At 39.9% G+C, this 27,542-nt stretch overlaps 1 protein-coding gene across 1 annotated transcript; it reads left to right on the forward strand.

Moving 5' to 3' along the window:
* Nucleotides 1-416: 416 nt before the first annotated feature.
* Nucleotides 417-27,542, forward strand: grm5a (glutamate receptor, metabotropic 5a). Its single transcript, XM_026182345.2, has 18 exons — nucleotides 417-652; nucleotides 940-1,251; nucleotides 1,563-1,696; nucleotides 2,391-2,652; nucleotides 3,071-3,185; nucleotides 5,546-5,795; nucleotides 16,040-16,275; nucleotides 16,369-16,490; nucleotides 16,568-16,692; nucleotides 16,784-16,952; nucleotides 18,636-18,762; nucleotides 19,227-19,344; nucleotides 19,662-19,848; nucleotides 22,118-22,276; nucleotides 22,360-22,485; nucleotides 22,641-22,823; nucleotides 22,933-23,102; nucleotides 24,800-27,542. The coding sequence occupies exons 2-18, from the start codon at nucleotides 1,024-1,026 to the stop codon at nucleotides 25,710-25,712; spliced, it is 3,624 nt and encodes a 1,207-aa protein (XP_026038130.1). The 5' UTR covers nucleotides 417-652; nucleotides 940-1,023; the 3' UTR covers nucleotides 25,713-27,542.

Here is a 27,542-nt window from a genome sequence, read left to right on the forward strand (position 1 = left end):
CTGCAGTTGAATTCCAAGAACAATCAGTTCATCTCCTCTTCTCTTGTGGATACTGTCATTTTCCATGCAGTCCAAACTCCAGCCAGGTCTGATTTTGGAATGACGAATTTAAATTTCAAATATAAGTAAAGTATTTTTGAGATGGTGATTTGTGAATGGGCTCAAAACACAATTATTAAAACTTCTTTTTATATAATCAGAGGAAATGAACTGTTAAAAATTCAAATGAGCGGGGGCCGTCTAGTTATGCAGATTTCATCAAAAGGTGGTAACAATTAAAACAGGAAGGCACGCGAATGATCTCCCACCTCTGTTTTCCCTTCATTCACCCCTCCCCCCCTTCCACACGTTTGTTTTTGTCTTTTAATAGTGCGTCTAAGTAGCTCCCCTGTAGAAGAATTCCATCGTTATACCTTCTGTTGTTGCTCCATGCTTTCCACTGTTTTGGTGGAGGAGGAGGAGGTAAAGGAGTAGGAGGGGGGGCTGTCGTGTGCGTCAGTAAGTCAAGCATGTTCCAATAACGGGCATTATCTGCTGCTATTTGCAGTGTGCTGTAACCAGGCAGTGCGCCGCGCTTTTTATTTGTTAAAAATTGCTCCTTGGTGATGGAAACGATCTCGGAAGGAATATCATCTGCACGGGCAGAAATAAGGTAGGCTGAAGCTATCTTTTAGTTTGCTTATGCGAAGCACTCTGTGGCTGTTGATGAATTATTAAAGCAGAGGAGATTTCCGAGTTTTAAGTAGGTTGTAGTACTCCACTGAAACACCTGGCTCTATGTCAGTTTTACCCAAGTTACACGATGCATTGGCGTTTCAGCACCACAGACAGCAACTGGATGTCATAGAAAAAGTGAAAACATTTTTCATTTTCATCGTACCTAAAAATGCTGTCTGAACTTTTATGTTTTAAAATAATTCTATAATGCTTTTTGCTCAGGAATCCAACCCTTGCCCTTGGCTCTACAAGCACAAAGCCAAACGCAAAATCCTCAGCTGAACCTCAGCTATAAGTGGTCAGAAGATGGCGGGAGGTGTAACGAGGACCACGGGGATGGGACACATCCTGAAGTTGAATGTGCGGCTGTTAGCGGTGGCTGTGCTGCTGGGAACTGATGTGAGCTGGCTGGGCTTGAAAGACCAGGTTGGGGTCAATGCCCAGAACAACGAGAGAAGGGTATTGGCACATATCCCTGGTGATATCATCATAGGAGCTCTGTTCTCTGTCCACCACCAACCACCTGCAGATAAGGTACATTTTGATGTGTTTATGTGCATATGCTTGCACACATCTCAGTGTAACCCTTTAAAGTCTGAGTCATAAAATAAACGCCAGAAAATGTAAATTTTGCAAAACAGGAGTGGTTATTGAACCTTCTGACAATTAAAACAAATAAAATATTAATATTTGCATATATGAGTTTTAATTTGTATCATATTTGCTCCATCGTGCATTTGTTATTTTTTTTGTTTGCAATTTATTGATAAAAAAGGGGGAAATCATACACTAGGCGTTAAGGGGGTTAGTGTCACAAATGTAAATGATCCATCTGTGCTGATCAGGTCCATGAGCGAAAGTGTGGTGCGGTCCGTGAGCAGTACGGGATCCAGAGAGTGGAAGCCATGATGCACACTCTGGACCGAATTAATGCAGACCCCACCATCCTTCCCAACATCAGCCTGGGCTGCGAGATCAGGTCAGCACTGACAGAGCTCACTGTGTTGTCCTTTTGTTTTAGCAGGACATTGTTGTCAGCCTTACACAATATTTACACAATGAAGAATTTTTATTCAACTGATGGTTTGGCTTACAGACTGGTTCATTATGAGATCAATTATAATATTATATTAAACACAGAAAGATATTTTAAGAAGGCTTCTAAACTTTGGTTGCTTTAAATGAATAGACAGTATCAAAGTACATGGGGGAGATGTTTATAGGCATCAGAGGAGAACCAAGCAAACTTTCAAATAGACTCTGAAGATGGCTGAGTGCAAGCAAGTGAACCGTAGCTGGAGGAATTGAGCCACAAAAGCAGCATGACAGGTAAGGGTAGACTGTAGTTTCTTTTGAAGTAAATGCAGTATTTAAAAGCAACATTTTGAAGTCATCAGCAAGTCTGCTTGTGATGACCTGCTTGTGTTTCCTGACACAGCTCATGGAAAACAAAGTGGGAATTTTGTACTATAAAGACCTTAAAAGACACTGATCTGCTCTGATTAGCGCAGACTTCCTAAACATTGAATTCCAGACTTCTGAGGAATTTTGAAATTGTCTTTGTGTAGTGGTTTCCTCAAAATCACTGAAGCACAGACTGTACAATCCTCACCTCATGTTCCCATAATTCCTGCCAAAACAGTGTGATTGCTAACTCAGTCTTTCTACACCAGGGATTCGTGCTGGCACTCTGCCGTGGCACTGGAACAGAGTATTGAGTTTATTCGGGACACACTAGTGTCCAGCGACGAGGAGGAGAGCCAGGGCAGATGCACGGCAGAAGGAGGGAGCATGCTTCTTCAGGGGAAGAAGCCTATTGTGGGACTTATTGGACCAGGTTCCAGCTCTGTGGCCATCCAGGTGCAAAATCTCCTCCAGCTCTTCAACATCCCACAGATAGCTTACTCAGCCACCAGCATGGATCTCAGTGACAAGGTAAGGCTAGTCAACAAACTCGCTAACAACAGAGCTGCAAACTTTAAATCCACACTGAATAACAAAGCAGTAAGCATGTCCTCATCAAAGTGTGAGGACATGCGTGGCAAGTGTGGCAGGGAAGAAAAACAAAACAAAAAACAGTTAGTGCTTTGAGTTTTTTTGTTTTTGTTTTGATAAAAAGGAATTTCATGTAAAATACAAAAACACAAACCAATCTAAAAACTTCAGCTTGGTTTACATCATGTTTGATAAAACGTGATCTCAATTTTGAGAATCTGCTTTTAAGCTAGCGCACAGCGATGGGTATGGTGTAAAGATTATAAGGGATGAATATGCAAACTAGTAGACGAGCTGTTGCATGCAGATAAGCCAGCTAAACTGCCAGACTGGTGATCATGTAAATTCCTTCCAACAGAGCCTGTATAAATATTTCATGAGAGTAGTACCATCAGATATGCAACAGGCCAGAGCAATGGTGGACATTGTCAAGAGATACAACTGGAGCTACGTGTCTGCAATACACACTGAAGGTAAGACTGTGTATGTCAGAGTGTTAGAGTTTTTTCTGTTATTCTGCTTTATTCTGTTCCTGCCAAAGACCACATATATACATACAGGTACAGCTCTTTTCCAGTTGCATCTGAAGAATCTATTTTAAAGCGTTTTAGTCATCAGGAAGCACGTGACTCCCCATTCATTCATCTGATTCAAGCATTTTTAAGTTTACCTGTGAGGGGGTGTAAAAAAAAAAGCACAACACACAACAAAAGGAGCTTAGCTGTATATATCGAAAAATTCAAAAAGCCTTGTGATGCAATAATTCTGAAATGTGCTTTTGTCTTTACATCCACGCCTACAAACGTATCAATGTGCATTTTTTAGGCAAATTCATTGTCTGTTAATGTACAACTGATCATTAAAAAAATATAAATTGATCACTGTCACAAGCTTTGAACTGTTTGTGTATCAGGCTGCGTTGTCCCCTGATTTCATTAATGCTTAAGTTTCTTCCTAACATTCTTACAGCAGGTATATAACTTTACTTAATGTTCCAGCAATAAAGTAATAAACGTTCATATTTATTGTTGTCCTCTGGCGACAATGACATACCAGGCTGCGATGCACAACACTCCCCAAAAAGCAAACGTCAGTGTAACAAACATTAACTAATCACAAGAAAATATACTCCGAATGCATCACTCTTATCTTTATTCAAAAGAGTTTCCATATATTTACTGCCTCTTTTATAATGTCTCAGTGGCTCCAGGACATACAATTCTGAAATAAATCGCTCTTAAGTGCCAGATTTAGGCAGGATTGTTCCTTTTTTCTTCTTCTTCTTTTTTTTTTTTTTTGTATAATTACCAATCTACTGTAGGGGAGGATTTAAAGTAAGTGTGTTTTGCATGCTGAATTTTCTTCTCCAAAGTAGTCTGATGTTTACACTACATCTATTCTTCTAGCATTTTTTAACATGTAGTCCACAATGGGGGTTATCCAGCTGACTTTCTATTTCTTATTTCATGAATGTAATTACATGTGTAATTACATGTGTACACTTCGATTTTTTCCTATGTATGTGTGTGTGTATGTGTGTATATATATATATATATATATATATATATATATATATATATATATATATATATATATATATATATATATATATATATATATATATATATATACATATATATATATATAAATAATATTCATCCTTGGTTGTCTTTACTTTTAAATATCTGTGAAATGGAGTGAGCTTTGATTATTAGTCTTTTAAAAGTTAGACTCTCAGACCCATGGAAGGTTAACCAGTTTCTTGGAAAGTTAGAACAAACACAGAGAAACATTAAAGAGTATAAAGCAATTTTAGTGTATATAAAATACAGCATCACTAGTATGAATGGCAGAGAATTTAATAATTTCTAAAGCACAGAAAATCAATTTAAAACTGTTGCTGCTGCCACTCAAGAATGCAAGCAACGTTACTCATGTGTAGTGATAGAAAAAAATATTTCAAATAGTGTCAGAGGGAGAGCATCCTCGCGAAGCATGAGAAAGTAGGTGACCTGATTTCTAGCAAAAACAGAAAAGTTTAACCCCTGACAATTCCTGTAATTGGGGGGGAAATGTACCAGATTCCCAAGTGCTGCGCTGGCATTACGCAAGTGTTCATACATTCATCTGTATCTGTGTCAGCACACTAAAAACAATTGGGCTAAGCAGTAAATGTGTTAGAAACATCACAATGAAGATGCTGAAGCAATTGTTGTACAGTAATGTGAACAAAATTGTTGGAAAAGTCAGAGATAAATTTGAAATTTAGATGAGAATGATACACAAGCTGGAAAGGATGTGCAGCAGGTTCGGATGATTAAGGACAGAGATGGAAATGTACTAACATGTGAAGAGAGTTTGCTGAGAAGATGGTGGGAGTACTTTTAAAGCTGATGAATAAAATGTCACAGGGAGGAGGACAGATGGAAGATAGTCAGTGAAGCAGGAAGCGCAGAAGATTAGTAAGAAAAAAGTGACTGCAGTTATGAAGAGGATGAGGAATGGAAAAAATGCTGGCACCATTTTGGAGGTGTGGAGATGTCTAAGAGAGATGACAGTGGACTTTTTGGCCAGATCTTTAAACACAATCCTGTAGAATGCCTCAGGAATGGAGAAGAAGTGTACTGGTAGCAATTTTCAAGAACTGGGGTAATGTGACGATGAAGACTTGCGCATGTATTGCAGGAGGATGTTCAAAGAGTTGTTGTGTCAGAGGAGGATGCTTGGGATAAGAAGCAGTCAAAAGAAGAAGAAGTTAGCAACAACTATTTAACAGACCCCCAGCTTTTATGTTTTTATGAACACCATTGCATTCATGTGGTTACCTCCGCAGGTAATTATGGTGAGAGCGGTATGGAGGCATTTAAAGACATGGCAGCAAAAGAAGGGATCTGCATTGCCCACTCTGACAAGATATACAGCAATGCAGGGGAGCAAAGCTTTGACAAGCTTTTGCAGAAACTCAGAGGCCATCTACCCAAAGCCAGGGTTGTGGCTTGCTTCTGTGAGGGCATGACAGTCCGAGGGATACTGATGGCCATGAGACGACAACGCCTAGTGGGAGAGTTCGTCCTCGTCGGAAGGTGAGTGGCGACTTCTGGTATGTAGGATTCTTTAGACTGCATTTCTTAACTGTTGGAGTTTTTGCTGTTATCAGAAGCTGTTAAATCCTCTTAGTATCATGTGCTACTTGCCAATACAGATTTTCTTCTGATATCCACCATCAAGAGAAGATTGTTGATTTGTTGTCTTCCTGTCATCATCACCAACATCATCATTATCCTTGCTATCATCAGTGTTTTCATTGCATCCATCAACATCATGGAATCAAAGGTATTTTTTTTACATCTTTTTTGCACATTTTTAGTTCAGTTGTGAATATATTAACATTTATTAAATTTCAATTACTACTGCTACTGCAGCTCCATATAGAGAAAAAGGTAACAGAGCCATACATTATTATTATTATTATTATTATTATTATTATTATTATTATTATTATTATTATAGCTGTCACAACAGTAAATAGTGCCAGACCAACGTATTCCAGTTACTCTGTTTCCCTTTTATAAGAAAATCTGAGTAGTCTAATCATTAGATAAAGCATTGTTTTCCTGATGTCCAGTATGTTAAAACATAGTCATCATTATAAGAGATCTCGCACCATACCACATCAAATCTGCTCTTGATGTGGCCTATGTTTAATGCATAGATCATTCTAACGATACGTTAAATGAAGAAACTGTCAAAGATTGTGAAAACCGAGCAGGGAGGAAAGCATTCAGTTAGATACACAAGGGGAGAAAACAAGCAGAAAGAGGTGGTTGATTTAGCAGGAGGTTTCACTCTCTCCGAGAATAACATGTTTTATTTTAAGGTTTAGCTCTCTGGCTCGCTCTTGTCCCTGGTGGTCTATAAATGCCTTTCCTCATTAGGGGCCACATATGTAGGCTGTCGCTCAAATCTGACAGCAGGAAACATAAAATAACCTTGAACTACATATTGCAAAACACTGTGTTCTACCATCTATGTTATCCATACAGAGCTTTCAGGTAGCTGTGCTGTTGAAATGTGCTCATTATTAAAACTTGTGCTTAATTTGTTAAGATGTCCCTCATTATGAGGGTGACTAGATTCGAAACGTACTGCGGAGGTGTCAGATTTGTCTCCAGTTGTTTTTGATGCATTCATGCAAGCATTAATGAGCACGCGTTTTATGAGTTCTGTCCTTCAGTGATGTGTATTTAACATCACTCAACATTTTTCTTGCATTTCTTGTTAGCTGCCTCCACAAACGATCATTTTCATTAGCTTGAAAGATCTGTCACCTTGCAGTACATGCCTAGACTGGATGCTTTTAAATTGAGGTACTTAAGCCTGTTTTATACAGCTGCATCTGATCAGCAGCCAAACTGAGCTCATGTAGATAGATATCTATGGATAAATGAAAATGTATCACATTTGTATATAAAGGCAAAAGGTTATATAAGTACACTCCCTATTTTTAGTCACATTAGTGGTCTAGAAGTGGGAATGTCAACTATGTTGGATGGGTGTACTGTTGGATGAATTTCAAAATAATTTAATAAGTTAATGGCCACTGTTTGAGGTTGACCTGTGTCTTGCTCTTCATTTAGATAGATTAGCTTTTACATTTTACAGAGCTGATTCTGGCCTGTAGTTTTTGCCATTTGAAATGTTACTTTATATACCCTCTGGTTTAGCTTCAGTTTAAAGTTTTGTGGTTTGATTAGTAATCGTGTTGTGACTATTTATGCTTTGAGGATTTAGAGTTTGTGTTATTAATATTTGATTCTTTGTGTTTGGTTTACTTTTGCCCTCCCTTCTAGTTTCTTGGATCTTTTTGTCAAGTCTTTCTCTCTGTTTGTGATTCTGTGTTTGGTCCCTCGTGTGCCACATGCTTATGCCTGAGTTTGGATTTTCCAGTTTGGGCCATTTTTAGTCTTTGAACCAAATAAAAGGTTATTTTTCATTTATTTTGTTTTGTCTGCATATTCCTCTTTGCCCACTCATGACACACACGCTCCATCAGTTCCTTTACAAAGCGCTCCAACTAATCACTTGGAGTTTTTAGTGTTAGCATAGCAACCCAACCCCCGACTGGCTTCTCACCTGCAAATTGGTGTGATGCATTGGACTGGTTGTTTGTGGGACGAGTGTTTTTTTTTTTCTTTTGGTCAGACAGCTGGTTTGGAATTTTTTTTTTTTTTTTTGTATGTGTGTTTTGTTAAATTTTCAGATTTTAGATATGGGAACGTTTGTGGCCTCAAGTTTGTTTTATAGAAGTGAGGAGTTCTAAAGTATTTCCTCATAAAAATCTGCTCATACATGTATTTTAAAGTGAAATAAGAAAACGATGTGTGTTCACACGTATCTGTGTGTGTGTATGTGTGTCTGTGGATGCACATCCTTGCACGTTTATGTGAGTCTTCAGGCTGTAGGTGGTGTAGCAACATGCTGCATACAGCATATTGCCCTCCAAGGTCGATGTGTGGGTTTTAGAGCTCTCGTTCAAGTGTGATTCAAACTATCCAGAGTCAAAGCCCTCCATGCTTTTCATATCCATTTCTGCCTTTTTCATGCCAGTGTACCATTTCTGTACTTGCTTCTCTAAGGATGAGTTATGAAATGATCTCCTACCTCACTCTCATAAAAAAAAAAAAAAAAAATCCACCCACACTACTGTTGTGTAACTCCAGCTCGGTTAGCGAAGTTTTCAAAAATGACTTCTTTTTTTCAGTTAGAAGAGTGCAATTGTTTGTGTCAGTGAAGTGTGCATTTTTACATGTATGCACATGCGTGGATGTGTAATCACCCTTCTTTTTTTTTTGCCTTTTTTCTGACTGTAGACAAGTATCCAGAGGGAGAGATAATAATAGATGGGAGTAGAAATCTTTTCAAGCAGTTCACTGATAGATATAGCTTATTGACTCCAAGACCTCTGTGTTTTTCAAAAAACACCACATCAGATGTGCAGACACTGCAGTCTGCTGATGTTTGTTTGGAGTTTATTCGGCGGTGGATTTTTTTTTTTAAGAAAAAGGACCTTTAAGGTCCTTCGCCAAACAAAAATAAATATTTTCTGTCATAATTTTGAGTTCCAATATACTATGAACCTTGACAGTTAGATTTAAAGGAATAGTAACAGATTGGTGCAGAGATGCAAGTTGTTAAAATCTGAGAAATTAATTAAAGAATAAAATAGGGAAATAAAAAAAACAAAAACAATAGAAAATGCTTAAAACAAATGCTTTATTTTTTAGAACTTTGTAAGTCTTGTGTTGGCTTATCTGAGTCATCATTGTAAATGTTATTCTCATTTCAGTCATTCATTTATGAAGACACCTCTGGTCTCTTCCAGTCTGAGCAATTGTGTGCCAATAAATTATTATCAACACAACAGCTTTTCAGCAAAAAAAAAAAAAAAAAAAAAAAATCCATCGTGAATTCAGTGTTATGTTACTTTCTAAATCCACTACAAGATATCTGCAAGCAGTGAGGAGGGGGAAGCAGTTCAACACTGCATAGTTGCCATGGCAACACGATCTGATCATGTTAAAAGCATAGATGCAAGCGCTCATAGGAAAACATATGAATGCTTATTGCAACACTGACCCAGATTTATTTTTGAGGCAAACTCGGAAGGAGTGTGAATCTATAGAACAAGTTTAGGAAAATATATTAATAACAGAAGTAAAATATGATCACGTTTCTTGTTTTTGGGCTTCGCAGATAATTTCCTTCAGCTGTGACAGTCTCAGAAATCTAAAAAGCAATTTCAGAAGTTTCTTGATTCCTGGTGTGATGATTGTATTTGTCAGTTTTTTTTTTTTTTTTTTTTTTAAACGTATGTTTATTTGTTTTTTCAACAGTATCAACACCAACATGAAATGAACGTATGGCAGTCATTAAAATAATAATAATAATAATAACAACACTAATAATAATAATAATAATAATAATAATAGTAATAGCGACAATTGAAGTGTTAATCCTAAAGGGTTCCAAATAAATGCATAGTTAAAAAAAATTAAATTAAACCATACAAATAGATACAATTAAAAAAAAAAAAAATAAATAAAAATAAAAATAAAAAAATAAATCATAATATAGGTTACATAGTATATTCCCAACAGCAAGTCAGACATTATTCATTATCTAGTTGTCTTATTCACTCACCGCCCCCCCCCCACATCCCCACTCCTCAGTAGATCCAAAAATATCTTCCAGATGTTGTAAAATTCAGAAGCCTTCTTTCTAACAATATAGGTCAGTTTCTCAAGAGCTAAACTCGATGTTAAATTATTTAACCAGTGGTTAAAAGAGGGGCAACCAACATTCTTCCAGCATAAGGCGATACAGCGTTTGGCCTGTAGCAAACAAAGATCGACCATTATTCTTTCCTCACAAGACAGAGTACAGTCATCTGGATACAAGCCTAAAATGCATAACTTAGGGCAAAGCGGTACAGGAGAAGTTGTGATCTGAGAGACATATTGTAACACAGAGCTCCAAAATTTTTGGATCTCTTCACATTTCCATAGGCAGTGATAAAGTGTACCCTGATGCCTATTACACTTATAGCATAGATCAATAATATTAGGATCAAATTTATTTAATTGTACAGGGGATATGTATGTTCGCATTATCCAATTAAATTGTATCATTCTCAAACGAGTGTTAATGGTCTGAGTGTGTGTTTTTGAACATATTTTACCCCATTCAGTATATGAAATATCTTCTTGTAAGTCACTAATCCACTCCCGTCTTTTACTATCAGAGTTATCCTTATGGTGTTCAACTAACAGGCTATAAAACTGGGACACCAGTCTTTTACCAAAACAGTTTTTTGTAACATGAGTTTCTAGGATGGAGAGTGGGGGTTGGTGCACTGAATTGTTTAAGTGTGCCAGAATAAAACTTCTAAGTTGCAGATACTTAAAAAAGTGTTTCTGCGGTAAATCAAACTTTGCCCTTAATTCACTGAAAGACATTAGAGAATATTCCTCATATACGTCCTGTAGTGTCGCAATGCCCTTGTTCAGCCAAGCTTTAAAGCCCATGTCATTCTTAGCCGGGGCAAAGAGTTCATTACCCCAAATTGGGGAGAAACAGGACAACCCAGAAGAGTCATTCAACATTTTTTGTACTTCATGCCAAACAACAACAGTGTTTTTTACAAAGGGATTAGTAGTAATTTTCTTTAAAGTTTTAAAGGGTGCTGAGTATAAATAGCTATTTAACGACAGACCCTTTGAGGACATTCTTTCAGTTGCTAACCAGGGAAGGGAAATATCGTTTGAAAACCAAAACATAGTGGTCCTCAGCTGAGCAGCCCAATAGTACCATTTTAAATTTGGAAACTGTAGTCCTCCCCTATCATATGGTAAATACAAGAGGGAGAGTCTGAGTCTTGGCTTCCTATTGTTCCAGATGAAATTAGAAAGAAGCTTTCTGGTCTTGGAAAAAAAAGAAGGAGGAGGGGCCAGCGGAATTGACTGAAAGATATACAGGAATTTAGGTAATATAGTCATCTTTACTATGTTTATTCTTCCCAGTAAAGAAAGAGGCAACGATATTAATCTAGTGATCTCATCCGACAACCCTACCACCAGGGGCTCATAATTGGCTGAACTAAGATTGCTTATCGTTGGGGTTACTCTGATGCCTAAATATTTAAATCCCTCTGCGGCATTCACAAATGGGTGGGATACAACTGGTTTCAACCTCTCGTTCATATTTAAAAACATAATGGATGATTTTTCTTCGTTCACTTTGAACCCAGAGAAACTGCTAAATTGATCGAATAGCTTCAGGAGAGATGGTATTGATTCTGCAAGGTGTGATAGAAACACAACAGTATCGTCAGCGTACATTGCAATTTTGTGTAGCACCTCCCCGAATTTAATACCATGGATCGAGGGATGTGATCTAATTGCTATCGCTAAAGGTTCCATGGCTAGTACAAAAAGCAGAGGTGAAATCGGAGACCCTTGCCTGGTGCCTCGAGATAGCTCAAAAGGACTAGAGATGAGATTATTGGTAGATACCATTGCAACCGAATCAGCAAGTAAAATTTCAATCCATCGGCGGAAGTGATCACCAAATCCAAAACGCTTAAGCACCTCAATTAGATAGGGCCATTCAACTCGATCGAACGCCTTCTCCGCGTCGAGTGATAGTATTGCAGTATCAGGTAACTCTTCACATTCGTGGATTATATTGAGAACTCTCCTCACATTGTGGAACCCCTGGCGATTTTGAACGAAACCATTTTGATCTCCGTGTATAATGGCTGGAAGAGCCCTCTCCAGCCTCATAGCCAAAGCCTTAGCTATGATTTTGGAGTCAGAATTTAACAGCGATATGGGTCTGTAAGAACCCCTTTCGGCTGGCGCTTTGCTCGGTTTTAGAATGAGAGTGATCAGGGCACTACGAAATGTAGCAGGGAGGCGACCTGTTTCATAGGATTCCAAATAAACATCTAATAATGGGGGAATTAATTTTGCTTTAAATAGCTTGTAAATATCTATCGGAAGCCCATCAGGACCCGAAGCCTTACCACCTCTCATGTTCGTAATTGCATCAGAAACGTCATTGAAATTTATTTCTCTCTCCAATTCATTTTTCACATCCTCAGAAATACAGGGAAAGATCAATCTATCCAAGAAAGCATTTTGGCTTACCAGGTCCAGTGGGCTGTCAGATTTATATAGGGTTTTATAATACGAGACAAAGGTGTTATTAATTTCTGTGGGATCTGTAGATAATTCCCCTTGATCGTTCCTAATTATATTAATGGCTCTGTCAGATTCAAGTTTCTTTATCTGCCAAGCTAGTAGTCTACCCGGCTTTTCACCCTGATCATAAAACGTCTGTTTCAATCTTATTAAACCATCTTCAGCTTTAAGCATAGACAGCTCCTCGTATTTAGCTTTAAGAGTCAATAACTCCTGTTTTTTCTGTGTTGAATCATCTATGTTAACTTCTCTCTCTAATTCTCTAATTTTGTTGTCTAATTCGTTCATTGTCTGTTTGAATTTGTTAAATTTAGAACTGGTGAAACTTATCATTTGTCCTCTAATATATGCCTTAAAAGCTTCCCACCTAACGGCTGCAGTTGTTTGAATTGTATTAATTGAGAAGTAGAGATCAATGTGTTCTCCTACAAATTTCATAAAGTCAGAATCATGTATCCATTTAGGGTGCAAGCGCCACTTGTTTGAGCGGCTATTCACTTGTTCTACCTCATAAAATAGTGAGGTTGGGGCATGATCTGACAACACAATGCTGTCATATATACACTTAGTTATATTGGGTAGCAAAGATGAGGAAATTAAAAAATAATCTATTCGGGAGTGGGATTTAAATACTGCTGAATAGCATGAGAATTCCCTTTTATTGGGGTTTTGAATTCTCCATGGATCACAGAGGTTCAGATCTTTCAAATATTGTTGTATTTTTTTTCTTGTTTGAGAGTGTGAAGTGTCTATCCCTGATGAGCGGTCAAGCTTCGGGTCCAGAGTACAATTTAAGTCACCTGCCAATATTATCCTACCAGGAAGGGTAGCTATCAATAGAAATAAATTCTCAAAAAATGAAGGGTTATCATCATTAGGGCCATAAACATTAACTAAATTGAAATTCTCTTTCAAGAGAGTTCCTTGAACCACCAAAAATCTGCCAGCTTTATCATAAACAGTGTTATTTACTTGGAAAGGCACTGAATTATGAATTAACACCATAACCCCCCTCGCGTGCGAAGGGCAACAGGATGCTAGCACTTTGCCTGGCCATCTCCTACGTACTTTCACCAGATCCTCTCTGAGTAAGTGGGTCTCTTGGATAAACGCTATTGATGACTCAAGTTGTTTAAGCCTGGTAATAACCTGTTTTAGTTTAACCACTTTTACCATTCCTCTCACATTCCAAGAAGTAAATTTAAAAGTCTTATATGAAGTCATCTATTCTTATTAATACAACAGATTGTGCAACATAGTATCTTCATTTGGTTGTTGGTAAACCTTTCAGTATCTCTAACTGTTGTGGTGGGAGTAAACCAGTAAAAAGCAACACGTTGTGAAAGATACAAAAACACAAAGAAATAACACAAAATCTGCCATAAATGAACCCCCTTAGCTGTCAACCTGAACCGGACAGCCCCTCGCCCTACCCCGCCCTCCCCCTGACCTTGGGGTGCAGTTAAGTGCACACGCTGATCCAATGTAAACAAGGGAGCAGCTAGACCAAACCGAGCTGACATGGTCAAACAAAACCAAACCACCTGGACAATTGCGTCTCCTGACGAAAATGTATATCCTACATGAACAAGTATGTATACAATGATCATTACAAACTTTCTTGTAGCATAACTCTCATCCCGGAGAGCCGACTGTATGTCGAACAACCAGTACTCCAAGACACAAATGAAAGCCCAATCAACAAGTGGGCGTGGCTAGTTATCTATAAGGGATAAATAAAATGCCCAATACAACTGAGGAGAACGAAGGAACGGTAAACCAAAGTAAATACAAAAAAGAAAAATACTCTCTCCAAAAAATTCAACAGTAAGGCTGAGCGATATTGACCATTAAATCCAACAATTTCAAACTACAGTTGTTATGGGCAGATAGTGAAGGATTCGGCAGTCCCCATCAGATATTCTGCTAGTCCTCTGTATTCTGCAAACCTCGGATGAACTTTTCCGCATCTGCTGGGGTCTCAAAGACATGCGTATGTCCACCAGATGACACTCGTAGCTTCGCCGGGTAAATTAATCCGTAACGTACGTTCATCGCCCTGAGCTGCTGTTTCACCCGGTCGAAGCTCCTCCTCCGTCGGTGGAGATCTGTAGAAAGATCCGGGAAGAACATAACCTCTTGGCCCCCGCAGATAACTTTCCCTTTGGCCATAGCTGCCCGCATCACCCGAACCTTGTCTTGGAAGTTTAAAAACTTCACGATGAGGACTCTCGGTGAGGGTGGTCGGTTGGGTTGCGTCCGGCCGGGCAACCGGTGAGCTCTTTCGATGAGAGGTTGTCTCGGGAATGTTGCTGGTCCCAGCGCTTCGGGGAGCCACTTCTCTAGGAAAGCCACCGCGTCATGTCCTTCTATTTTCTCCGGCACATTAACTAGTCGTAGGTTGGAGCGACGAGAGCGATTTTCGAGGTCCTCGAGTTTGTTCGTGAGGAGAGCCACTTGTTTAACTAGCGCATCCATCTTGCCTTTCTCCGAGTTAATGGCGTCCTCCACGCTGCTAATGCGCATCTCTGCCCCATCCATGCGCATCGAAAAGTCCTGCACGTCTCTTTTAACATCTTGGATCGCTGACAGGACCACATCAAGTTTTGTGGAAAAGTCATTTCTGATTCCGTCGAGTATTTGAATAACATCCATGTTATGGGCCATTCCAGTACTCACGTCCAGGAGACTCCCAGGGCTAGCATCACCTGCAGAGTTAGCTTGACTGCTAGCATCATAGACGACGTCTTCCTCACTCAGAGAAAAGTGTGCCTTAGATTTATTTTGTGCTTTCTTAGCCGGCATAATGTCGCGGATAACGATAATAACTCGTTACAAGCAATAGTTCTCACTGTTCACGCAGTTAAAGGACAGTTTTCAGGAACTTACTAAAATATCGCCAGGAGCTCACAAAAATACGTGTGCCTAGTTCAGCGCCATAACCACGCCCCCGTATTTGTCAGTTTTGCTGAAAATTGGAAAATATTTGTTACCTGTGAAATAAGATGCCTCTTGCCCTTGGGCAGCTTTTGAAAAATCCATATAAAAATCCATATATATTTATAGGTAGGTAGGGGTTGAAAAGCATTACTTGGCAGAAAAGCACCAGGGTTCTATATCGCTGACATTCACACTCGATTTCCAGGTTCGCTGTACTAATGTGTTTAAGGCATAATTCTTATCTGATAGTCCTGAATGGTGCTTTAAAGAGATGTCTCTTTTACAGTTTGCAGTGTAGCCCTTTTCAATTTGTTTCTCTGGTGTAAAGTGTCAAGTTTTCCAGCTGTGCTTAACAGATAACAGGCAATAACAAGTTTTTAGCAAATCTTGCTGTGTGCACTACACCCTTTGAATGCTTTCTGGGAACTAGCTGTCCCACTAGCTATGTTTTTATATACTTTATACTCACATTTATAAGCCAAAAAATGAAATAAAAAGAATAAATAATAAAAATAAATAATGAAGCAAATAATTTAAAAAATAAGAAGAATAACATCCTAATAGTAACAGTACTTACCTAAACTAGCTGTTGCACTTTTTTCTAATTTTCCCTTCCTCCTGTCCAGCGATGGCTGGGCTGACAGGTATGATGTGACTAATGGCTACCAGAAGGAAGCAGCCGGGGGAATCACTATAAAGTTAAAGTCGGCGTATGTGACCTGGTTTGATGATTACTACCTGAACCTGAAGCCTGACGCTAACCTGAGGAACCCCTGGTTCCCCGAGTTCTGGCAGCACCGCTTCCAGTGCAGGTTGAAGGGACATCCACAGGAGAGCACTGCTTACAACCGCACTTGCACTTGTTAGTAAAACACCTACTTAGACACTTTTAACGAATCAGTAAAATACTATCATTACAAGGGTTTTCTATTGTCTATCTCCTTTCTGTCCACAGGGAGAGAGTCTCTGCGGCATCAATATGCTCAAGACACCAAGATGGGCTTTGTCATAAATGCCATTTATTCGATGGCTTATGGCCTACATGCCATGCAACAAGCACTTTGTCCAGGATATAAGGTATGAGGACTGATAGAAAACATTTAAGTGCTTTCACATCAGTTGTGACAGCAGTGACATCACTTTCTCTTCCACAGGGTTTGTGTGAGAGCATGCGTCCCATTGATGGTCGCAAGCTGCTAGATTTCCTGATGAAAACCAACTTTACTGGTGTATCTGGGGAGGCCATCCTCTTTGACCAGAATGGAGACTCACCCGGCAGGTAAGGCCTGAGATGGCAAAGGCAGAAAAAAGGGGGCAGGAAAAGCATAAATTGCTGTTTAATGTGTGTTTATATTGCATGCTTGCCTCAGGTATGAAATCATGAACTTCAAGCAGACAGGTGAAGATGAATACGCTTACATCCATGTGGGAAGCTGGGATCAGGGTGGCCTAAAGATGAATGATGAAGAAATCTGGAGCAACAACAGTGAAATCATCCAGTCAGTCTGCTCTGAGCCCTGCCAGAAGGCACAGATTAAGGTATGAACCCGTTCAGCGCACTCAAGGGCCAGAGTTACACCTCTAAGGTTTAATACTCAAAATTTTAATCTATAATGTATTTGCTTTTTTTTTTTTTTTTTTTACAGTTTGTAGCAATAGTTGTACACACAATCGTGACAAGATCATATATCAAACCAAAAGACAATGCAAATGACTTGATTTTAATGTGTGCATCAAACTAAAGGGTGGATTATGAACATTTTCTCTTTTTGATGCCGCTCATAATTCATGATGCCATATGACCACATTTAACCACAGACCAGACAACTCGGGACAGTTATAATGAAGAAACCTTTCGAAAAAACACGACCCACACAGCAGCCTTAAATTGATCCCACGGGTTCACAATTTCTAAAACTGGTCCAGTCAGATCCTCGAGTATTCTGCCAGGGATTCAGCAAAGCTCTTTGTTCAAGCTTTTATCATCTCCCATCTGGACCTTTTTAAGCTTCCTCCAGATAATTCAAATCACGAAGAACACTGAAGTGTCCCTCTCCAGTATTTTCCCCTAAGTTCTAATATGAATCCCTCTTTACTTCTGACACCCTGTTGTTTATGTGGAGCAGTGCACCGCTACAGAAGCAGCCTGTTGGAATACCATACCACCTTTATTTATCTCAACTGTTGTGGGGAAATCGTTGTAGAGCTATGACAACATATGGCATTTTATAGGCTTGTAAGTTTTCCTGTAGTGGCTGAAAAATATATGTAGTGAAAGAAATAGAACGAGAATATGATCACCTCTCACAAGCATTTCAGATTTGCTCTTAAGTTTATGCTTGTGTTAATGATTGTTAATAACCTCCATATTGGAAAAAACAAACAGTCACCTAGAGTGGACAAGACTCAGCTGTACATCTAAAGGGTAAAGGTCACTCTTTTGAGGATGCCAGTGTTCATATTTTGGACCGGGAGTAAAAGGAGTAAATGAGGCCATGTATGTCCACTGTGAACGACCATTAACGGATAGAGAAACTGTCACCACCTACAGTGCAGTCTTGAGATTCCTACCCAGAGGCCTCAACCCCCGCTCGGATCTTGTGGTAGTGACCCATGCTTTTTTTTCCACATCTTGGCTCATGTGGTGGGGCACATGATTAAAAGTGGTGCCACAAGGGTTTAAATACCTGGGACTTTCCACCATTTGGTTTCAGAACTGAAGAAGCTCTTCTGGATGAGAGGTGAAACGTCTTCAAGAAATTTGAGAAAGTCCAGTCGTTTTCTTTCCTTAGACTGTCATGACCTGGATGACTGGGAACCTACACAGACAGATTCCCAATCATGTTCACCCACAAAGGCAACCTACCTTCGCACTATTAGAGGATGCGGCAGAACCAAAGGAAATGGGAAACTCCGCACAAAAATTTTAGTAATTCTGATTAAAACTCCAGACCACTAACCACTAACCCTCCGCACTTCCACTTTTCCTTTTCCAGCTACACTTCTTCATATACGTGTTGCTATGGTGAGGAAAGTTTTTTGTTAATAATGAGACTCAATTACCTTCTGGACGTTTTTTTCTTCTTCATTTGCTCCCCTGGTGAACAAATTCTCATTTTCTTAGCATGTGGAGCAGTCAGAGGGTAAGATTACCTACAGGAAATTGTCATTGGAGCATTGAGACCTTTCCAGTCTTTCATACTGGTGTGTCTGTGTCTCCAGGTGATCCGTAAAGGAGAGGTGAGCTGCTGTTGGACCTGCACTCCCTGCAAAGAGAACGAGTTCGTGTTTGATGAGTACACTTGCCGAGCCTGTGAGCTTGGCTCCTGGCCCACAGATGACCTCACTGGTATGCACTACTTCATCTGTGGCACTTTCACTTACACTTACACGGTTTCCGCAGCGGTCAGAGGAGCCACGAAATCTGGGTCCACCGCAGTGACGGTGGACCACATCCGTTAACAGCCCTAGCATTCTGTACAAAGACACACTACTGCACAGAGATAGTATTCACATATAAAGAGACCTAGATCCAGATTTCTTTGTAAACTGTCCTATCATATTTTATTTCCTCTCTAGTTTGAAAAAAATATTTTTTCCTAAATTTTACACACAACAGTTACATTGTTGATGCCCACAGTGTTGCAACATGAGTGAAAATCTGTTGCTGGAGTAAGCTACAGTCTGTTGCCTGTTTCATGAAAATACATAAATACACTAGTTTTAATATTTCGTTTACAAATGCATCACATTTTTGAATGAAACTTTTCATGTTTTTTCTCTCACTAATCATGATCTCTCTGCACCCCTCAGGTTGTGAGCCAATTCCAGTGCAGTATGTCCGCTGGGGGGATCCAGAGCCCATTGCTGCTGTAGTCTTTGCCTGCCTGGGCCTCATGGCTACACTTTTTGTTACATCTGTTTTCATCAAGTAATTGGAGCCAGTATCTATACATTTAACTATGAATGCACAGGATGTTTACATACATATTCAGGACTAGCAAGGGCTAACATCAGTTTATTTTGACCTACTGTTGGTGTTTTACTGCGACTCTGTAGATGTTTTTAAAGTCTGATGTCCCTGTTTGCAACTGGTTGTTAGTGATATATGCAATACATCCTTTGCGGTATTGAATGTCTCATGCTTTTGTATGACTAACATTTAATTAGACAAAGTAAAACAGTCACTGCGGTGCTCTGCGTATCTTTTATCAGCAATGTGAATCTAGATGTTTCATTTATCTGTAGGTTTTGGGACACTCCTGTGGTCAAGTCATCCAGTCGGGAGCTCTGCTACATTATTCTGGCAGGAATATGTCTGGGCTACCTGTGTACTTTCAGTCTTATCGCAAAGCCGCACATTGTCTATTGCTACCTCCAGCGGCTGGGAATCGGACTGTCCCCTGCCATGAGCTACTCTGCTCTCGTCACCAAGGTACTTTTTCTGTTTAGTTATCAGAAGGTAGGGGAACAAGCACATAAAGTATATGCACGTTAGCGTCTTCTTTCACTTCCTATGAAACTAAGTGGGTTAAAACAGGTGCTCATTGTGTATCAGCTGCATTTGAAATCAGCTTATTCTTTTAAGCACTAAAATAGGTATTCTACAGTATTTAATTTTAAGATCAGAAATTTCAAAATCAAATTTATATGTGTACTTCTGATCACATTTTCCCTATATCACCATCCCTCTATCACTACTATACCTAGGGATGGGAATTGATAAGATTTTCACGATTCCAATTCCATTTTCGATTCTGTTTAACAATTCGATTCTTTATCGATTCTCCTATCGATTCTTGTTTTTAAAAAAGGAGAAAACACAGGTCGATTAGCTTAGAACTTTGTTTTATATCTTCTCTTTGAACAAGAAATTTAGGAGTAACCCAACTGTGAGATGTTAAGAGATCCACAGCCTATGGCTCTTCGATGGGGTGTCACGGAGTCCCCAGAAAAAAAAAATTGTGAATGTAAAATAATAAAATAAGTATTTGTCTGTAGCAATAACAAAGTATAACATAAATTATTCTGTAGCAATTACACAAGAATATCCAGTAATGTCCCTGCCTACAATTAAACACATTCACATTCACAAAATCGGGGCCATCTGCTGTGGCAAATAGATGCAAGCTTTTGACCACAAACTTAGTCACTGCTCGGTGACATTCGTCTATCCTGGCCTAAAAGGAGACGCTACCGGTAGACTGCAGCGAGAACTGGCAGCATCTGAGCCTGACTCTGTCTGTCTCTCTCATCATGGTCACCTAAATGCAATGCAGAGTAATGGCAGGTTTTGTAATAAGGCAGATCGCGCTAACATAATATGCACTGTTAGTTGATTATTTACCTGCCGCACTAACGGGAGAGGACGTGCAAACGTTACCACTGCTGCTGGGTTGAGATTCACTAGTCCTAGGCAGCGGAATTAAAAACACGACATTCATTTAAGGTCATCGCCTGTTTTGTGAGCAAATGCTTTTGCATATTCGTGGTGTTTCCTTCCTTAAATGAAATATCTTGCAAGTTGTCCTGTTGTCATCCGTTCTCGTAAAGTATAACCAAACATTTGTGCCGCTTAGGCACCATGTTTCCTGCCAGGTACATGACGCTCTGCAACGTGGGGAATTGTTTGCAAAAATGACAAACAATTCAAATTAATTGAAACAGTGGGAACCGGTTGTCAACAAGAACCGGTTTTCGATTCCCATCCCTAACTGTACCTGTGGAATATACAGTATACTAAAGAGTGTAGTTACTGTGACAGTAATAGTTACTGTCACATTTTTTCTCACTGGCACTTTCAGTGTTTAACAACATGTTGGAATTGAGCTGCACGGTTAAGAAGTTATCAAAACAAGCCTGCAAAACGTACAACACTATATTGCCAAAGGTATACACTTCCCTGTACAAATCCTTGAATTCAGGTGTTCCAGTCACTTACATCATCACAAGTGCATAAAATCAAGCAGCTAGGCATGCAGACTGCTTCTGTGAAAGAACGGGTCGCTCTCAGTGAATTCCAGCGTTGTACCATGACAAGATGCCACCTGTGCAACAAGACTAGTTGCGAAATTTCCTCACTACTAAATATTCCACAGTTAACTGTAAACGGTATTATATGAAAGTGGTAGCAATTGAGAATGACAACAACACAGCTATGACGTGTAAGGCCATGTAAAATTGGAGTTAGTGGACACTGAGGGGCACAGTGAGCCCCCCTAACTTTCTGCAGAGTCAGTCGCTACAAACCTCCAAGCTTCATGTGGCCTTAGCTCAAGAGCAGTGCGTAGAGAGCTTCAGGGGATGGAAGACGAAATTACTCAAAGAAGATGTTTTTTCTATGAGTCCCAAATGACTGACTTTAAAGGACTTTATAATTTTGACAGAGCAAGGGCTTTCTAATTTCATTTAAATTTCTCTTTATAAACCACTTTTTATCAAACTGCTTATCTACTGTTGTAGTCTTATGTTTTCAAGCATAAATAGAATGGCAACTCTAGAGTAATGTTGGGAGAGCCACCTCCAGAGACTGAATGATAGCCAATTGTAAGAGAAGCATGGTAGAAGTTGAGGGTCTGAGTGTGGGCTGAGGTTGCTGCTGAAGAACTGGGAAGGGGATTATTGTCATGAATCAGTGCAAGATGTATTCTCCACAGTCGATGTCATTGAAGCCTGCATAACCATTTGATCTATTTTTGATCCAGACCAACCGCATAGCACGGATCCTGGCAGGCAGCAAAAAGAAGATCTGTACCAAGAAACCGCGTTTTATGTCCGCCTGCGCACAATTGGTCATCGCCTTCCTACTCATACTCTTGCAGCTGGGGATTATTGTGGCACTTCTCATCATAGAGCCACCACAGGTATGTGCGGGTTTCCTTTGTAATGTGGGGAATGGTCATATACATTTATTTATACAACTAGAGAAGCTTCTTCCTTTCTTTAGGTGATCTATGATTACCCCAGTATCCGTGAGGTGCACTTGATCTGCAATCTGACCACTCTGGGGGTGGTAGCACCGCTGGGCTACAATGGCCTGCTTATCCTCAGCTGCACCTTCTACGCCTTCAAGGTACTTCAACATAGCATTAGTCAATAATGCAAGGCTTACTAAGATTTTCGGTTACTTTTATATGTTTTTGTTACTCACTTTTCTTTCCTGTGTACTGTTCGTTTTACTTTACCACGCCCTGCTTTAAAATGTACATACTCCCTTTTCCCACACAGACTCGTAATGTACCAGCTAATTTTAATGAGGCCAAGTACATTGCCTTCACCATGTACACCACCTGTATCATCTGGTTGGCCTTTGTTCCAATTTACTTTGGCTCCAACTACAAGATCATAACCATGTGCTTTAGTGTCAGCCTCAGTGCCACAGTGGCTCTCTGCTGCATGTTTGTCCCCAAGGTAAGAAAGAAAAAAAAAACCTAAAAATCTAAAGATTTTCTGTTTGGTTTGGCACTATCCCTTTTCACACATTTTTTTACACTTCCTTCTTGCTCATTTCCATTATCAGGTCTACATCATGCTCGCCAAGCCCGAGAAAAATGTCCGCAGCGCTTTCACCACATCCACAGTTGTGCGCATGCATGTGGGCGATGCTAAGAAAGCTGCCAAATCTGGCAAATCTTCTAGCAGCATGGCCAACTTGTTTCGACGTCGTGGCTCTACGCAGGACAACATAAGGTACAAGCTGGCATTAACGTATATATATAGAGATAAAAATAAACAAACAAAGATTTTATTAACATAGCTGTGAGCCTATCAATCAATAGGTTTAACATTTTGTCTATGTTCAAGGGCTGTATCTAACATTCACACACACACTCTGATGACTGTAATATGATAAACTTGGCTTAACCTTCTAACTTGTAGACAACCCACTCTACCACCTGAGCCACATGCCCCAAGTCTACAGCATCTGGTATTTTCAGGTGATATCCCATCCAAGTACTGACTGAGCATGCTCAGGGTGGTATGGCTATGAGATGAAATGAGGTCATGTACTGTAGGACTACCTCTGTTTTGAATTTTTAAAGTGTTTCCTACTCTCCATAGCATTTAAACTAGAGTGAACTCCTTAAGTAGTGGCTTATTTTTTCCATTAGCAACTGTATAATGACGCATTGTGAGATAAAATCTTTGAATCAATTTATGTTTTTAAAATGAAAGTTATATTTAGTGCTTGCTAATTTATAATAACAAGCAATATGAGACCATATTGGCACAGTTTCCGATGATATTTTCGATAAAAAAACATAAAGTTTGATAGGAGTTGCACGCCACATTTGCAATGCCATAGTAAATGGCCTGTATTTGTATAGCACTTTACTTAGTCCCTATGAACCCCAAAGCACTTTACACTACATTCAGTCATCCACCCGTTCACACACTGGTAAGCTACATTGTAGCCACAGCTGCCTTGGGGCGCACTGACAGAGGCGAGGCTGCCATTGGCGCCACCAGGCCCACCACCAGTAGGCAACGGGTAATGGTAAATGGCCTGTATTTTTATAGCGCTTTTACTAGTCCCTAAGGACCCCAAAGCGCTTTACATATCCAGTCATCCACCCATTCACACACACATTCACACACTGGTGATGGCAAGCTACATTGTAGCCACAGCCACCCTGGGGCGCACTGACAGAGGTGAAGTGTCTTGCCCAAGGACACAACGACCGAGACTGTCCAAGCCGGGGCTCGAACCGGCAACCTTCCGATTACAAGACGAACTGCCAACTCTTGAGCCACGATCGCCCCATAGTGTACAACAAGATAAAAATATGATTGAGCTGAAGCTAAAATGGGACAGCTACAGACAGCTGGGGTGATACAGTGGATATGAGGTTTAACTAACTGCTGATTGGAGAAGAAAATACAGTCACCTTCTTTAGTTGTTTCTGTTCATGAGTCCATCAAACGATATGGAAGATCTGCTTAGATATAGTACAGCTAAGAGCACAGCCATCCACATCTCTTCTTTAAGCTTTATACATGTAGAGCAGAAGTTGTTGCAACAGGCTGAATATGAAGCCAAGAAAAACTGCTCCCAGAGCTGGGAGTATGTAACCTCATTTGGGTTACGCACTCCCAAAGGATCCCCACTGCCTTTAAGGATTTCTCTTTCGAGGAAGGATAAAAGAACATGCAAAGAGACTTAATATTACACAGCAGGCAAAAGATAGAACATAGGAGAGTAGAAATACTCGTGAGAGGAATTGGAATATGACCCTCATCATGGATTATAATAGTTTAAAAAAAACCCTGGTGTGATGTTGAAATAAATTACAGATATTTACACCAAATACTTACATATTTACTGACAACTTGCAGTATTACACCATAAGTATGAGATTACTTACTGCCATTCATGTGATTTTCAGTTCCAATGGGAAATCAGTTACATGGACACAGAATGAGCGTGGATACAGACCAAACCTGTGGAAGAGGATGTCATTTCACGTGAAGAAAAAGGATCCAGTCGAGGCAAATCAGACAGCCATCATCAAGCCATTCTCTAAAGATGGGGATACACCAGCAGACAACGGTGTCAAGGAGCAGTACGAAGAGCCACAGCTTTCTCAGTCTTTCACCTGCACACCCTCTCAGTCACCTTTGCCCACCATCAGTCAGCATGCAGCGAAGGCGGTGTGTCATCAGGGAGGAGAGGATGCCGAGGATGCAGAAGTTTTACCCACCTATTTACCCGCTGGGGTGAGAAGAAGGGGCGGGGACAACAGCCAAGGTGTTGGTGCATTGAATGATGGAGACATTAGCATCATAGGAGTGGGTGACATTGGCATAGGGATGATTGGCGGCCAAACTCAGGGTACCACAATCATGGACCAGATCAGTAGTGTGGTTAACCGTTTCACTGCCAACATCAGTGAGCTAAATACCATGATGCTGCCAGGGGGAGCCACCGTCAGCCCACCCTCCACCACTGCTCTGCCTGCTGCTACTGCAGACACCACGGCGTGTCCACCTCAGTACCTCGCGCCCAGGAACAGACAGACACCCTCCACCGTCACCACATATGCGGAGGTAACAGCTGTCTCCAGTTTCTGCGAGAATCGACCAGCGGGTAAGATTTATGAGCACCTGGCCGGGACTTGCGTGAGTAGCAGACGGGCCAAGGATATGGAGGAGCTCATGGCTCTGACGCCTCCCTCTCCATTTAGAGACTCATCTCTGAGCTCCAATGGCAGCTCTCCCCCTTCCCTGTCCCCTGCCTCTGAGGCTGAATATGACCAGCTGCTGCTGAGACATTACAGCCAGAGCTCGTCCTCTCTTTAAACCTGCACCCCCCTCCCACAACTTATTTTCCTTTTTAAATCTTCTATCCAGGGAGTATTTTAAACTCCAAGAGACAAAACTTCCCACTGGACCAATCTCTTTGATGCCTTTCTTCATGTGGATATTATGAATGTTTAAGGTTTTTTTCAATGAACAGATGCTTATTTTCAGATTGCGACTGGGCACACCCACACATGACCTCATTGAGTACTGAAGGACTTAGAGAGGAATACCAATAGAAGGATTTAAAAAATTGGACTGAAATCAAAATAAGGGCATTTTAAAGACTTTTTACTGCTTTTCTGACATGTTTCAAACTCAGTTTTAAACTCCAAAGACAACTTTGATACGGCTATTGTTCTAGGGACTCCAGGTGTTTAGAAAAATTAAAAATTACTACAAAACCCCAACATCAAATATGATTGTGTTTTACTTGGATATTTTTCATTATCTTTTATCATTAACATAGAGAGTAAATGTGTTTTTTTATCGCTTGTTGTTGACCTTATGCACTTTTTCTACTGAAAAACTGCCCTAACATGTGATATTGTGAGACCCCGCTGGATCCAGATTGTAGGAAGAAGCAAGAAGGTATTTATGCGAAAATCAAACAATTTACTGCCAATCACAAAAGACATGAGAGCGCATTTTGTATCCTGATGCTAAACAGGGAAAAGTGGTCAAATGCTGCAAATCAGCCATCAGGTTTTTCTCTTTCTCAGTGACCTTTTTCATGTACTGAGGATCAAACACCTCCTATCCCAAGAGGACAGAAGCTTTTTATGTCTCAAGGAAGTCAGACATTTTCCCAGTGGACGCGTTCATCAGGTGTCTAACCCACAAACAGCGTTCGGACTACTTGGATGTCTTCTTTAATTCTTTGATCTAGTTGTGACTCAGTTGAATGTATAAGTTTCAAGATCTGTAGTGGACCAAACTGATCTTCCACCTCAGGATGTGTTCAGCTGTAACGTGCTGAATGACTGTCGTCATGTGGCGGATCAAAATGTCTCCAGTTTGCATGATGTCAGGATTTGTTTACACTCTCTGAGGTATGTTTGTAATGATTTACTTTTTAATATCGTAATGTCAAAATACTATTATGAATATATACAGTAGCACAGTAACAATACTAATAGTGATATTGATGTGCTTTTAAGATTAGTTTAAGGAGGAGAGAAGCAAATTTAAATTGCGCCAGATTTTTCTTTCTACTAAAAAAAAGTTTTTTTTAAGCCTTGCTTTTTACTTATATGTGTGCCAGTGCATTGAATTACTTTGTGGTTATGTAAAATATGCTACTGAAAATCTTACTGTAAGCCTATTCAAATTTCTTATGCCTGAATATTTTAATTCATTTGGTATGCTTTTTTTGTTCTTCTTTTTTGTCTGCACTTCTGCCTCTCTGAGGTTTAAGGTCAAGAATAATATGGATTCATAGGTTTGCAGCTTTTCAGCTTCTAAGATGTAACTGAAGATACTCACATGGTAGCTAACATATGTCTGGTTATCAGACCTTTTTCTTTTTACTATTTCCAGTCTGGCTTCAGTCCCTATCTTCTTGTTTTGTCTGATATTTCCATACAGACAGGAATGCGTTTATGTTTTTTTGAAATGTGCAGTATGTTTTTTTAATATAAAAAAAATGTTCATGGATAGTCGCCACATATGCATGCATGCAGCTTGTACCAGTCATGCAGGTTCATTATAATATATGCCACTATTTTCTGACATGATTTAGAGAATGGTTGTCTTATGTTTTTTATCCGATTTGCAGATTTAATTCACAGCTTGGTCTTCTACTGCATTAAAGGTTTCCATTCAAAACTA

This window comes from Astatotilapia calliptera, chromosome 10, assembly GCF_964374335.1.
Source record: "Astatotilapia calliptera chromosome 10, fAstCal68.1, whole genome shotgun sequence".
NCBI classification, from domain to species: Eukaryota; Metazoa; Chordata; class Actinopteri; order Cichliformes; family Cichlidae; genus Astatotilapia; species Astatotilapia calliptera.

Coding starts and splice junctions, on each gene's coding strand:
- grm5a (XM_026182345.2), top strand. CDS start 1,024: ATGGCGGGAGGTGTAACGAGGACCACGGGGATGGGACACATCCTGAAG. Junction 18,763..19,226: donor GCCCACAGATGACCTCACTG/GTATGCACTACT, acceptor TGCACCCCTCAG/GTTGTGAGCCAATTCCAGTG. Junction 19,345..19,661: donor GTTACATCTGTTTTCATCAA/GTAATTGGAGCC, acceptor ATTTATCTGTAG/GTTTTGGGACACTCCTGTGG.